The following is a 14,894-nucleotide window of genomic DNA, read 5'->3' as shown; positions in this document are numbered from 1 at the left end:
ATTCTCTCAGCTTTTCTAGCTCTCCCCTGTCACAATACATTTTCTGCAGTTTTGCTTTCTGAACTGAATGGGCCGCTGTTGCCTAGTCTGTTGCAGTCGTAGTATATTTACAGCAGTACCGCCTCTTCATTTCGATGTATTAGAGAGAATGGGCACTCGCAGATCGCATTGTCTTCGGTAGAGGAGTCGATATTCACAACGAGGCACAACTATCATTCATTCGCTTGGAATTTGAGGATTGTTTTCGTTGATATTTTACTTGAATGCTTGTCCATCTTTCTGACGGATTTTACAAGACTGCTGTTTCTGTTTGCCGAGATAATTTCAAACAATGAGACGGCAAGTACTGGTGTTCATTTCGATCCTCTCTCTTAGTTCAGTCTTCGGCCAAGTCAGTTACTCTATTTCGGAGGAAATGGCGAAAGGCTCTTTGGTTGGTAATATAGTTCTGGATTTAGGTTTAGACGTTAAACGGCTGAGGTTGGGTAACGCTCGTGTTTACTCTGGTGATAGCAGAGAATACATCGAGCTGAACAGCGAAAGAGGAGTCCTCCTTATTAAAGAGAGAATAGACAGAGAGGCGTTGTGCGGTGATACGACTCCGTGTGCTGTGCATTTTCAGATTGTGTTAGAGAATCCTATGGAATTTTACAGCGTAACGGTTGAAATTACAGATATTAACGACAATGCACCAACCTTCGAAAAAAGCGAAATTAAATTCATAATTAGCGAGTCGGCAGTTGTTGGGTCCAAATTTGATTTAGAAAGAGCAGTTGATTTGGATGTAGGTATAAACAGTCTCCAAAGTTACGTACTTAAGCCAAGTGATAATTTTTTACTTAAACTGCACAACCAAGCCGATGGGACAAAGAATGTTGAGATGGTCTTACAAAAACCTCTGGACAGAGAGAAAAATGAGTTCATTTCTTTGGCGTTGACGGCTTTAGATGGAGGAGAGCCACAGATGTCAGGAACAATGCAGATTATCATCACAGTGTTAGACGTCAATGACAATGCACCTGTTTTTACACAGCCGATATACAAAGGCACTGTCGCTGAAAATGCTGCAAAAGGCACGATCGTGACCACTGTCAGTGCGTCAGATGCTGATCACGGATTAAATGGTAAAATAACATATTCAATCACAAACACGTTAGATGACGTCAGACATATGTTTGATGTAAATGACGATAGTGGTGAGGTTAGGTTAACTGGACATTTGGATTATGAAAAGAAACGAACTTTTCAGATAAATGTACGCGCAAGAGATAACGGGGGGTTAACGGATTCTTGTAAAGTTATTGTCGATGTCGTCGATATAAATGACAATGAACCAACGATTAAAATAATGTCTAAATCAGCTATCATATCAGAGAATGCAAACCTTAACACAGTCGTTACAATGATTAACATACAAGACCCAGACTCAGGTGAAAATGGTAAAGTTCAGTGTTTTATAAATGACAATATTCCTTTCGTTTTGATATCGACATCAAATAATTTCTATAGTTTAGTGACAGACAGTGATCTGGACAGAGAGAGAGCCTCTGAGTATAACATAACTGTGACCTGCTCTGATGAGGGAGTGCCCTCCCTCTCCAGCAGCGTCACTCTCACCTTACAGATCTCTGATGTGAATGATAACGCGCCTGTCTTTGAGAGGAGCTCATATGAGGCCTACATTGTAGAAAACAACACACCAGGTCTCTCCATATTCACAGTGAAAGCCAGAGACGCTGACTGGAACCAGAATGCCCGTGTTTCTTACATACTGGAGGACTCCTCTGTTAACGGAGTGCCAGTCTCCTCATATGTGTCCGTTAGTGCTGATAGTGGAGTCATCCATGCTGTGCGCTCTTTTGACTACGAGCAGATCAAAGACTTCCACTTCCGCGTCAAAGCGCAGGATAGAGGCTCTCCTCCACTCAGTAGCAATGTGACTGTGAAAATACTGATCCAGGACCAGAACGACAACCCTCCTCAGGTTCTGTACCCAGTCCAGACTGGTGGCTCTCTGGTGGCTGAAATGGTGCCTCGTTCAGCAGATGTGGGCTATCTGGTCACTAAAGTGGTGGCTGTTGATGTGGACTCTGGACAGAATGCCTGGCTCTCCTATAAACTGCAGAAAGCCACAGACAGGGCGCTGTTTGAAGTGGGCTTACAGAATGGAGAAATAAGAACTATCCGCCAAGTCACTGATAAAGATGCTGTGAAACAAAGACTGACTGTTATAGTGGAGGACAACGGGCAGCCCTCTCGTTCAGCTACAGTCATTGTTAACGTGGCGGTGGCGGACAGCTTCCCTGAAGTGCTGTCTGAGTTCACTGACTTTACACACGACAAGGAGTACAATGACAACCTGACTTTTTACTTAGTGTTGGCTTTGGCTGTAGTTTCCTTCCTCTTCATCACGTGTTTAGTGGTTATTATATCAGTGAAAATCTACAGATGGAGACAGTCTCGCATCCTGTATCACTCCAATCTCCCTGTGATTCCATATTATCCACCACGTTATTCAGACACTTTGGGGACAGGGACTCTCCAACACGTGTACAATTACGAGGTGTGCAGGACGACTGACTCCAGAAAGAGTGACTGTAAGTTTGGCAGAGCTGGTAGTCAGAACGTGCTGATAATGGACCCCAGTTCTACAGGGACGATGCAGCGGATACAGAGTGAGAAGAGCATCCTGGATGAACCAGACTCTCCTCTAGAGGTTAGAATGTTACAATTCTGATATCTTTACTTACTTTAATTTATTTTTACTTTTCAGTTATGTCGTTTACAGGACATAACGTTTCAGTACCTTGGACAGCAAAATAACACTATGTCTTATTTTTCTCTCGCTTTACAGTCACCCTTTACCTAAAAGTTTTTTCTCCTTTGTTCACACTGCAGATTATTTCCTTGATTTTGGGCCAATAATTGTTGTTTTTCATTCGGGATAAATAGTGTACAGTTTAGCATCAATTTGCCAATAAAACCGTACAGATAGTATTTGCTGAGTGCCGGTTTATACAGCAGCAATAGATGTAACAGGCAACGTGTTTTTCTTTAACTGTGTAATTTCGTTTTGTGAACTCAGTGGGCCGCTGTTGACCAGCGTCTTAGCGTTTAAATTTGTATTTATATACTAGGACATCCCCTGTCCTCTCACAAGCGAGAAGGACTCCGAAGCATAACGTACAGTCGACGGTAGATGAACCAACATGTACGGAATATCAAGTTGGAATAATATCATATTCAATCGTTGATCAAACAGATCCTTCTGGATTATTTTTTTCTTTATTTGTGGTAGCTGAATGCAAAAGAGAGGAGAACACGTTAGTTTGATTCGACGGATGAGCCTGGCAGAACAATGAGCCGGCAAGTACTGTTGTTTTTCTCGGTCCTGTGTCTCAGTTCAGTGCTCGGCCAGGTCAGCTACTCTATTCCCGAGGAAATGGCCAAAGGCTCCTTGGTCGGTAACATAGCTCAGGATCTAGGTTTAGATGTTAAACGACTACAAGCGGGTAAAGCTCGCATCCACACAGGAGACAGTGCAGAATACATCCAGCTTAACAAGGAAAAAGGGCTCCTCATTATCAAGGAAAGAATAGACCGCGAAGCTCTCTGTGGTCAGACAACGCCTTGCGCTTTGCATTTCCAAATTGCTTTAGAAAACCCAATAGAAATATTCCCGATTACTGTCGAAATCACAGATATTAATGACAATGCTCCCGTATTCGAAAAGGAGGACAGAAGGTTTGAAATAAGCGAGTCAGCGGTCATCGGCTCTAAATTCATGCTAGAGAAAGCAATAGATCCTGATATAGAACGGAATGGTCTTCAGAGCTATACACTGAAGCCCAGTGATCATTTCATGCTTAAATTGCATAGTCAGTCTGATGGCGGTAAAAAGGTCGAAATGATTTTACAGAAACCTCTGGATAGAGAGAAACAGGAGTTTGCATCATTACTGTTAACGGCTATAGATGGAGGAGAACCGCAGAGGTCTGGGACTATGCAGATTCATATTACGGTATTAGACGCTAATGATAACGCTCCTGTTTTTACACAAAACATTTACAAAGCAAATGTAAAAGAAAACTCCATCACAGGAACACTCATCACAAAACTGAGTGCCTCCGATGTAGACAAAGGCTCCAATGGAGAGGTTAGCTACGTTATTGGAAATAGCATGAGCAGCATTTCCAAATTATTTCTCGTTACTGAAGACGGCCATCTTATATTAAATGGGCCTATTGATTATGAAAAAGCCAAAAAGTATGAGATTGATATAGAGGCAGTTGACCGAGGTGGTTTATCCGATTCAAGCAAAGTGGTTATTGATGTAGGTGACATTAATGACAATAGTCCCATTATTAATATGATTTCATCATCAAATTCAATAGGAGAAGATTCTCGTCCCAACACTGTGGTAGCTGCAATGAGTGTAAATGATCCTGATTCTGAAGAAAACGGTGAGGTCCGATGTTTAATTGATAAAAATATACCATTTATAATTACACCTACATCCACTAATTTCTACAGCATCGTGACATACAGTGAATTAGACAGAGAGAGAGCCTCTGAGTATAATATAACTGTGACCTGCTCTGATGAGGGAGTGCCCTCCCTCTCCAGCAGCGTCACTCTCACCTTACAGATCTCTGATGTGAATGATAACGCGCCTGTCTTTGAGAGAAGCTCATATGAGGCCTACATTGTAGAAAACAACACACCAGGTCTCTCTATATTCACAGTGAAAGCCAGAGACGCTGACTGGAACCAGAATGCCCGTGTTTCTTACATACTGGAGGACTCCTCTGTTAACGGAGTGCCAGTCTCCTCATATGTGTCCGTTAGTGCTGATAGTGGAGTCATCCATTCAGTGCGCTCTTTTGACTACGAGCAGATCAGAGACTTCCACTTCCGCGTCAAAGCGCAGGATGGAGGCTCTCCTCCACTCAGTAGCAATGTGACTGTGAAAATACTGATCCAGGACCAGAACGACAACCCTCCTCAGGTTCTGTACCCAGTCCAGACTGGTGGCTCTCTGGTGGCTGAAATGGTGCCTCGTTCAGCAGATGTGGGCTATCTGGTCACTAAAGTGGTGGCTGTTGATGTGGACTCTGGACAGAATGCCTGGCTCTCCTATAAACTGCAGAAAGCCACAGACAGGGCGCTGTTTGAAGTGGGCTTACAGAATGGAGAAATAAAAACTATCCGCCAAGTCACTGATAAAGATGCTGTGAAACAAAGACTGACTGTTATAGTGGAGGACAACGGGCAGCCCTCTCGTTCAGCTACAGTCATTGTTAACGTGGCGGTGGCGGACAGCTTCCCTGAAGTGCTGTCTGAGTTCACTGACTTTACACACGACAAGGAGTACAATGACAACCTGACTTTTTACTTAGTGTTGGCTTTGGCTGTAGTTTCCTTCCTCTTCATCACGTGTTTAGTGGTTATTATATCAGTGAAAATCTACAGATGGAGACAGTCTCGCATCCTGTATCACTCCAATCTCCCTGTGATTCCATATTATCCACCACGTTACTCAGACACTTTGGGGACAGGGACTCTCCAACACGTGTACAATTACGAGGTGTGCAGGACGACTGACTCCAGAAAGAGTGACTGTAAGTTCGGCAGAGCTGGTAGTCAGAACGTGCTGATAATGGACCCCAGTTCTACAGGGACGATGCAGCGGATACAGAGTGAAAAGAGCATCCTGGATGAACCAGACTCTCCTCTAGAGGTTAGAATGTTACAATTCTGATATCTTTACTTACTTTAATTTATTTTTATTTTTCAGTGATGTCGTTTACAGGACATAACGTTTCAGTACCTTGGACAGCAAAATAACACTATGTCTTATTTTTCTCTCGCTTTACAGTCACCCTTTACCTAAAAGTTTTTTCTCCTTTGTTCACACTGCAGATTATTTCCTTTATTTTGGGCCAATAATTGTTGTTTTTCATTCCGGTTAAATACTGTCCAGTTTAGCATCAATTTGCCAACAAAACCGTACAGATAGTATTTGCTGAGTGCCGGTTTATACAGCAGCAATAGATGTAACAGGCAACATGTTTTTCTTTAACTCGTGTAATTTCGACTTGTGAACTCAGTGGGCCGCTGTTGACCAGCGTCTTAGCGTTTACATTTATATTCATATACTAGGACATCCCCTGTCCTCTCACAAGCGAGAAGGACTCCGAAGCATAACGTACAGTCAACGGTAGATGAACCAACATGCACGGAATATCAAATTGGAATAATATCATATTCAATCGTTGATCAAACAGATCCTTCTGGATTTTTTTTTTTTTCTTAATTTGCGGTAGCTGAATGCAAAAGAGAGGAGAACACGTTAGTTTGATTCGACGGATGAGCCTGGCAGAACAATGAGCCGGCAAGTACTGTTGTTTTTCTCGGTCCTGTGTCTCAGTTCAGTGCTCGGCCAGGTCAGCTACTCTATTCCCGAGGAAATGGCCAAAGGCTCCTTGGTCGGTAACATAGCTCAGGATCTAGGTTTAGATATTAAACGACTACAAGCGGGTAAAGCTCGCATCCACACAGGAGACAGTGCAGAATACATCCAGCTTAACAAGGAAAAAGGGCTCCTCATTATCAAGGAGAGAATAGACCGCGAAGCTCTATGTGGTCAGACAACGCCTTGCGCTTTGCATTTCCAAATTGCCTTAGAAAACCCAATAGAAATATTCCCGATTACTGTCGAAATCACAGATATTAATGACAATGCTCCCGTATTCGAAAAGGAGGAGAGAAGGTTTGAAATAAGCGAGTCAGCGGTCATCGGCTCTAAATTCATGCTAGAGAAAGCAATAGATCCTGATATAGAACGGAATGGTCTTCAGAGCTATACACTGAAGCCCAGTGATCATTTCATGCTTAAATTGCATAGTCAGTCTGATGGCGGTAAAAAGGTCGAAATGATTTTACAGAAACCTCTGGATAGAGAGAAACAGGAGTTTGCATCATTACTGTTAACGGCTATAGATGGAGGAGAACCGCAGAGGTCTGGGACTATGCAGATTCATATTACTGTATTAGACGTTAATGATAACGCTCCTATTTTTACACAAAACATTTATAAAGCAAATGTAAAAGAAAACTCCATCACAGGAACACTCATTACAAAACTGAGTGCCTCCGATGTAGACAAAGGCTCCAATGGAGAGGTTAGCTACGTTATTGGAAATAGCGTGAGCAGCATTTCCAAATTATTCCTCGTTACTGAAGACGGCCATCTTATATTAAATGGGCCTATTGATTATGAAAAAGCCAAAAAGTATGAGATTGATATAGAGGCAGTTGACCGAGGTGGTTTATCTGATTCAAGCAAAGTGGTTATTGATGTAGGTGACATTAATGACAATAGTCCCATTATTAATATGATTTCATCATCAAATTCAATAGGAGAGGATTCTCGTCCCAACACTGTGGTAGCTGCAATGAGTGTACATGATCCTGATTCTGAAGAAAACGGCAAGGTCCGATGTTTAATTGATAAAAATATACCATTTATAATTACACCTACATCCACTAATTTCTACAGCATCGTGACATACAGTGAATTAGACAGAGAGACAGTCTCTGAGTATAATATAACTGTGACCTGCTCTGATGAGGGAGTGCCCTCCCTCTCCAGCAACTTCACTCTCACCTTACAGATCTCTGATGTGAATGATAACGCGCCTCTCTTTGAGAGGAGCTCATATGAGGCCTACATTGTAGAAAACAACACACCAGGTCTCTCTATATTCACAGTGAAAGCCAGAGACGCTGACTGGAACCAGAATGCCCGTGTTTCTTACATACTGGAGGACTCCTCTGTTAACGGAGTGCCAGTCTCCTCATATGTGTCCGTTAGTGCTGATAGTGGAGTCATCCATGCAATGCGCTCTTTTGACTACGAGCAGATCAAAGACTTCCACTTCCGCGTCAAAGCGCAGGATGGAGGCTCTCCTCGACTCAGTAGCAATGTGACTGTGAAAATACTGATCCAGGACCAGAACGACAACCCTCCTCAGGTTCTGTACCCAGTCCAGACTGGTGGCTCTCTGGTGGCTGAAATGGTGCCTCGTTCAGCAGATGTAGGCTATCTGGTCACTAAAGTGGTGGCTGTTGATGTGGACTCTGGACAGAATGCCTGGCTCTCCTATAAACTGCAGAAAGCCACAGACAGGGCGCTGTTTGAAGTGGGCTTACAGAATGGAGAAATAAAAACTATCCGCCAAGTCACTGATAAAGATGCTGTGAAACAAAGACTGACTGTTATAGTGGAGGACAACGGGCAGCCCTCTCGTTCAGCTACAGTCATTGTTAACGTGGCGGTGGCGGACAGCTTCCCTGAAGTACTGTCTGAGTTCACTGACTTTACACACGACAAGGAGTACAATGACAACCTGACTTTTTACTTAGTGTTGGCTTTGGCTGTAGTTTCCTTCCTCTTCATCACGTGTTTAGTGGTTATTATATCAGTGAAAATCTACAGATGGAGACAGTCTCGCATCCTGTATCACTCCAATCTCCCTGTGATTCCATATTATCCACCACGTTACTCAGACACTTTGGGGACAGGGACTCTCCAACACGTGTACAATTACGAGGTGTGCAGGACGACTGACTCCAGAAAGAGTGACTGTAAGTTCGGCAGAGCTGGTAGTCAGAACGTGCTGATAATGGACCCCAGTTCTACAGGGACGATGCAGCGGCTACAGAGTGAGAAGAGCATCCTGGATGAACCAGACTCACCTCTAGAGGTTAGAAAGGTGTTAATCAAATGTCCTCGCATATTACTTATCACTACCAAACGCTTTATTTAACGGCATTTTGGTGAATTCCTTTGGTCGTTTCTTTTTCAGCACCATGGAGAGCAACCTGGAACATTTATACGTGTGTAATTTAGTATGACAGAAAATAGTAAATGTTCTCCCCCATACTTTGCATGTTTTTGAGACTTTTAAATATTGTTTAAACATTTAGATTGTATTATAATGTAGACACTTCATTAATTAGGACTAGGATATACTATTACAATTTAATTCCACCTTTGTACGTTATTGTCTAACCTTTTCTAGCTCTCCCCTGTCACAACACACTTTCTGCAGTTTTGCTTTCTGAACTGAATGGGCCGCTGTTGCCTAGTCTGTTGCAGTCGTAGTATATTTACAGCAGTACCGCCTCTTCATTTCGATGTATTAGAGAGAATGGGCACTCGCAGATCGCATTGTCTTCGGTAGATGAGCCGATGTACACAACGAGGCACAACTATCATTCATTCGCTTGGAATTTGAGGATTGTTTTCGTTGATATTTTACTTGAATGCTTGTCCATCTTTCTGACGGATTTTACAAGACTGCTGTTTCTGTTTGCCGAGATAATTTCAAACAATGAGACGGCAAGTACTGGTGTTCATTTCGATCCTCTCTCTTAGTTCAGTCTTCGGTCAAGTCAGTTACTCTATTCCGGAGGAAATGGCGAAAGGCTCTTTGGTTGGTAATATAGCTCTGGATTTAGGTTTAGACGTTAAACGGCTGAGGTTGGGTAACGCTCGTGTTTACTCTGGTGATAGCAGAGAATACATCGAGCTGAACAGCGAAAGAGGGGTCCTCCTTATTAAAGAGAGAATAGACAGAGAGGCGTTGTGCGGTGATACGACTCCGTGTGCTGTGCATTTTCAGATTGTGTTAGAGAATCCTATGGAATTTTACAGCGTAACGGTTGAAATTACAGATATTAACGACAATGCACCAACCTTCGAAAAAAGCGAAATTAAATTCATAATTAGCGAGTCTGCAGTTGTTGGGGCCAAATTTGTTTTAGAAAGAGCAGTTGATTTAGATGTAGGTATAAACAGTCTCCAAAGTTACGTACTTAAGCCAAGTGATAATTTTTTACTTAAACTGCACAACCAAGCCGATGGGACAAAGAATGTTGAGATGGTCTTACAAAAACCTCTGGACAGAGAGAAAAATGAGTTCATTTCTTTGGCGTTGACGGCTTTAGATGGAGGAGAGCCACAGATGTCAGGAACAATGCAGATTATCATCACAGTGTTAGATGTCAATGACAATGCACCTGTTTTTACACAGCCGATATACAAAGGCACTGTCGCTGAAAATGCTGCAAAAGGCACGATCGTGACCACTGTCAGTGCGTCAGATGCTGATCACGGATTAAATGGTAAAATAACATATTCAATCACAAACACGTTAGATGACGTCAGACATATGTTTGATGTAAATGACGACAGTGGTGAGGTTAGGTTAACTGGACATTTAGATTATGAAAAGAAACGAACTTTTCAGATAAATGTACGCGCAATGGATAACGGGGGGCTAACGGATTCTTGTAAAGTTATTGTCGATGTCGTCGATATAAATGACAATGAACCAAGGATTAAAATAATGTCTAAATCAGCTATCATATCAGAAAGTGCAAACCTTAACACAGTCGTTACAATGATTAACATACAAGACCCAGACTCAGGTGAAAATGGTAAAGTTCAGTGTTTTATAAATGACAATATTCCTTTCGTTTTGATATCGACATCAAATAATTTCTATAGTTTAGTGACAGATAGTGAATTAGACAGAGAGAGATCCTTTGAGTATAACATAACTGTGACCTGCTCTGATGAGGGAGTGCCCTCCCTCTCCAGCAGCGTCACTCTCACCTTACAGATCTCTGATGTGAATGATAACGCGCCTGTCTTTGAGAGGAGCTCATATGAGGCCTACATTGTAGAAAACAACACACCAGGTCTCTCTATATTCACAGTGAAAGCCAGAGACGCTGACTGGAACCAGAATGCCCGTGTTTCTTACATACTGGAGGACTCCTCTGTTAACGGAGTGCCAGTCTCCTCATATGTGTCCGTTAGTGCTGATAGTGGAGTCATCCATGCAGTGCGCTCTTTTGACTACGAGCAGATCAAAGACTTCCACTTCCGCGTCAAAGCGCAGGATGGAGGCTCTCCTCCACTCAGTAGCAATGTGACTGTGAAAATACTGATCCAGGACCAGAACGACAACCCTCCTCAGGTTCTGTACCCAGTCCAGACTGGTGGCTCTCTGGTGGCTGAAATGGTGCCTCGTTCAGCAGATGTGGGCTATCTGGTCACTAAAGTGGTGGCTGTTGATGTGGACTCTGGACAGAATGCCTGGCTCTCCTATAAACTGCAGAAAGCCACAGACAGGGCGCTGTTTGAAGTGGGCTTACAGAATGGAGAAATAAGAACTATCCGCCAAGTCACTGATAAGGATGCTGTGAAACAAAGACTGACTGTTATAGTGGAGGACAACGGGCAGCCCTCTTGTTCAGCTACAGTCATTGTTAACGTGGCGGTGGCGGACAGCTTCCCTGAAGTGCTGTCTGAGTTCACTGACTTTACACACGACAAGGAGTACAATGACAACCTGACTTTTTACTTAGTGTTGGCTTTGGCTGTAGTTTCCTTCCTCTTCATCACGTGTTTAGTGGTTATTATATCAGTGAAAATCTACAGATGGAGACAGTCTCGCATCCTGTATCACTCCAATCTCCCTGTGATTCCATATTATCCACCACGTTACTCAGACACTTTGGGAACAGGGACTCTCCAACACGTGTACAATTACGAGGTGTGCAGGACGACTGACTCCAGAAAGAGTGACTGTAAGTTCGGCAGAGCTGGTAGTCAGAACGTGCTGATAATGGACCCCAGTTCTACAGGGACGATGCAGCGGATACAGAGTGAAAAGAGCATCCTGGATGAACCAGACTCTCCTCTAGAGGTTAGAATATGCTAGCTATCAATTCCTTCGTTGAAGTCACGCCTGAAACCATTTCCTTTTATTTTCAGCACATTGGAGAACAACATGATTACCTTTGCTTTTTAAAATCATGTATTTTTTAAGTTTATAATTTCTCGTGTCTCGTTAAATTGCTATTATATTTTCACACAATCTATTTTTTCAGACATTCGCATCTCATGTTTCTCCTTTAGGCGCCATTTTATTTATCAAGTAGCCCACTCACAGAAGACGGGGTTTTCTTTGCTTTTTTTGATTATTTACCAGCGCATATTAATTGTATTTGCACATTTCTCATGCAATTTACTTCATCAACTCAGAGTGCCGCTGTTGGCTAGTCTGTATTAGATTTAGCGCAGACTCATTGTACCTCCCACCATGTGTTTATTTTAGAGAGAGAATGAGACAGAAGCAAAGCACACCGTCTGGACTTTATCGGAGATACAGGAAAGGAAATGTTTTTTTTTCATCTTGGGAATATGCTTTAAAAATCTTCGTTGACTGAAAAAATCGGAGGGCAAAAATCTAAAAGCATTACTAGGTTTACACTGGAATAACGTCGGGCTGAACAATGAAAGGGCAAGTACTGTTGTTTTTCTCGGTCCTCTCTCTCAGCTTGGTGCTCGGGCAGGTCAGCTACTCCATTTCCGAGGAAATGCCAAAAGGTTCTCTAGTAGGAAACATGGCAAGGGATATTGGCTTGGATGTTAAAAGACTAAAGTCGGGTAAAGCTCGAATTTTTACTCGAGACAGTGACGAATATATTGAGCTGAATAACGAAAGAGGAGTCCTCCTCATCAAGCACAGGATAGACAGAGAGTCGCTCTGTGGACAAACGACGCCTTGTGCATTGCATTTTCAGATTATATTAGAGAATCCGATGGAATTTTATAGTGTAACTATTGAGATCACAGATGTTAATGATAACCCTCCATCCTTCGACAAGAACGACGTCAAATTTAAAATTAGTGAATCTGCTGTTAGCGGGGCTAAATTCATATTAGACCGGGCAGTTGATCCTGATGTAGGCTTAAATGGATTGCAAACATATAAACTTGATCCGACAGACAATTTTGTTGTTAAATTGCATGATCAAGCAGACGGGACGAAAAACGTCGAAATGGTCTTAGAGAAACCTCTTGACAGAGAAAAAAAGGAAAACCTGTCTTTAGTTCTGACGGCAGTTGATGGAGGAGAGCCGCAGATGACAGGAACAATGCAAATTCTAATCACCGTTTTAGATGCGAATGATAATGCTCCTGTTTTTACACAGCCTATTTATAAAGCCTCTATAAAAGAAAATGAACCAGTAGGGACAGTTGTAGTGACAGTTACTGCGACAGATGCAGATCACGGATCTAATGGAAGAATAACTTATTCAATTTCGAGTATGTTAGATCATGCCCGTGGGTTATTTGAAGTAAATGATCAACGTGGCGAAATCCGGCTGAAAGGAAATGTTGACTATGAAAAAGCTCGAACATTTCAGATAAACATCCGTGCAAGTGATGATGGAGGACTAGTTGACTCCTGTAAAGTGATAATCGATGTCATTGACATGAATGACAACAAACCCGATATCCATATAATGTCAAAATCTAACGTAATATCAGAAGATGCCAAACCTGGTACTGTTGTAACAATGATAAACATTGAGGACGCAGACTCAGGTGAAAATGGCAAGGTCCAATGCAGTATAAATAATAATATTCCCTTCGTGATGAAGTCTACAACCAATTATTTCTACAGTTTAATTACAGATAGCGGTTTAGACAAGGAGACAGGATCTGAGTATAATATAACTGTGACCTGCTCTGATGAGGGAGTGCCCTCCCTCTCCAGCAGCGTCACTCTCACCTTACAGATCTCTGATGTGAATGATAACGCGCCTGTCTTTGAGAGGAGCTCATATGAGGCCTACATTGTAGAAAACAACACACCAGGTCTCTCTATATTCACAGTGAAAGCCAGAGACGCTGACTGGAACCAGAATGCCCGTGTTTCTTACATACTGGAGGACTCCTCTGTTAACGGAGTGCCAGTCTCCTCATATGTGTCCGTTAGTGCTGATAGTGGAGTCATCCATGCTGTGCGCTCTTTTGACTACGAGCAGATCAAAGACTTCCATTTCCGCGTCAAAGCGCAGGATGGAGGCTCTCCTCCACTCAGTAGCAATGTGACTGTGAAAATACTGATCCAGGACCAGAACGACAACCCTCCTCAGGTTCTGTACCCAGTCCAGACTGGTGGCTCTCTGGTGGCTGAAATGGTGCCTCGTTCAGCAGATGTGGGCTATCTGGTCACTAAAGTGGTGGCTGTTGATGTGGACTCTGGACAGAATGCCTGGCTCTCCTATAAACTGCAGAAAGCCACAGACAGGGCGCTGTTTGAAGTGGGCTTACAGAATGGAGAAATAAAAACTATCCGCCAAGTCACTGATAAAGATGCTGTGAAACAAAGACTGACTGTTATAGTGGAGGACAACGGGCAGCCCTCTCGTTCAGCTACAGTCATTGTTAACGTGGCGGTGGCGGACAGCTTCCCTGAAGTGCTGTCTGAGTTCACTGACTTTACACACGACAAGGAGTACAATGACAATCTGACTTTTTACTTAGTGTTGGCTTTGGCTGTAGTTTCCTTCCTCTTCATCACGTGTTTAGTGGTTATTATATCAGTGAAAATCTACAGATGGAGACAGTCTCGCATCCTTTATCACTCCAATCTCCCTGTGATTCCATATTATCCACCACGTTACTCAGACACTTTGGGAACAGGGACTCTCCAACACGTGTACAATTACGAGGTGTGCAGGACGACTGACTCCAGAAAGAGTGACTGTAAGTTCGGCAGAGCTGGTAGTCAGAACGTGCTGATAATGGACCCCAGTTCTACAGGGACGATGCAGCGGATACAGAGTGAAAAGAGCATCCTGGATGAACCAGACTCTCCTCTAGAGGTTAGAATATGCTAGTTCCTTCGTTGAAGTCACTTTCCTCTTACCTTCAGAACCTTGGAGAGCAACATGATCACATATTTCTAACCATTCATTTTTCAAGTTACATTTCCTGTGTCTCTTTAAATGGCTATTATTGT

At 42.8% G+C, this 14,894-nt stretch overlaps 3 protein-coding genes across 11 annotated transcripts in view; all 3 read left to right on the top strand.

The window, feature by feature from the left end:
• LOC114562568 (protocadherin gamma-A11) overlaps positions 1-14,894 on the top strand; it is a 262,197-nt gene that overhangs the window by 195,571 nt on the left and 51,732 nt on the right. The window contains exon 1 of one of the 9 annotated variants that reach the window (XM_028589039.1): positions 6,384-8,768. The exons of 6 other annotated variants lie outside the window; for them this stretch is intronic. In XM_028589039.1, the coding sequence (XP_028444840.1) occupies positions 6,387-8,768 (2,382 nt within the window). In that variant the 5' untranslated portion in view covers positions 6,384-6,386. Of the gene's footprint in view, positions 1-6,383; positions 8,769-12,015; positions 14,758-14,894 lie in introns of those variants that run through there. 2 more of the 9 variants (XM_028589035.1, XM_028589030.1) reach the window with 2 other exon arrangements.
• On the top strand, positions 192-4,826 carry LOC114562581 (protocadherin beta-16-like). The gene is made up of 2 exons (XM_028589050.1): positions 192-2,716; positions 4,746-4,826. Exons 1-2 carry the CDS (start codon positions 332-334, stop codon positions 4,746-4,748), a joined length of 2,388 nt encoding a protein of 795 aa, XP_028444851.1. The 5' UTR covers positions 192-331; the 3' UTR covers positions 4,749-4,826.
• Positions 3,356-7,854, top strand: LOC114562584 (protocadherin beta-16-like). The gene is made up of 2 exons (XM_028589053.1): positions 3,356-5,740; positions 7,774-7,854. Exons 1-2 carry the CDS (start codon positions 3,359-3,361, stop codon positions 7,774-7,776), a joined length of 2,385 nt encoding a protein of 794 aa, XP_028444854.1. The 5' UTR covers positions 3,356-3,358; the 3' UTR covers positions 7,777-7,854.

This window comes from Perca flavescens, chromosome 10 (assembly GCF_004354835.1).
Source record: "Perca flavescens isolate YP-PL-M2 chromosome 10, PFLA_1.0, whole genome shotgun sequence".
In the NCBI taxonomy this organism is placed as follows: Eukaryota; Metazoa; Chordata; class Actinopteri; order Perciformes; family Percidae; genus Perca; species Perca flavescens.
This window is presented reverse-complemented; position numbering and strand designations above follow the sequence as displayed.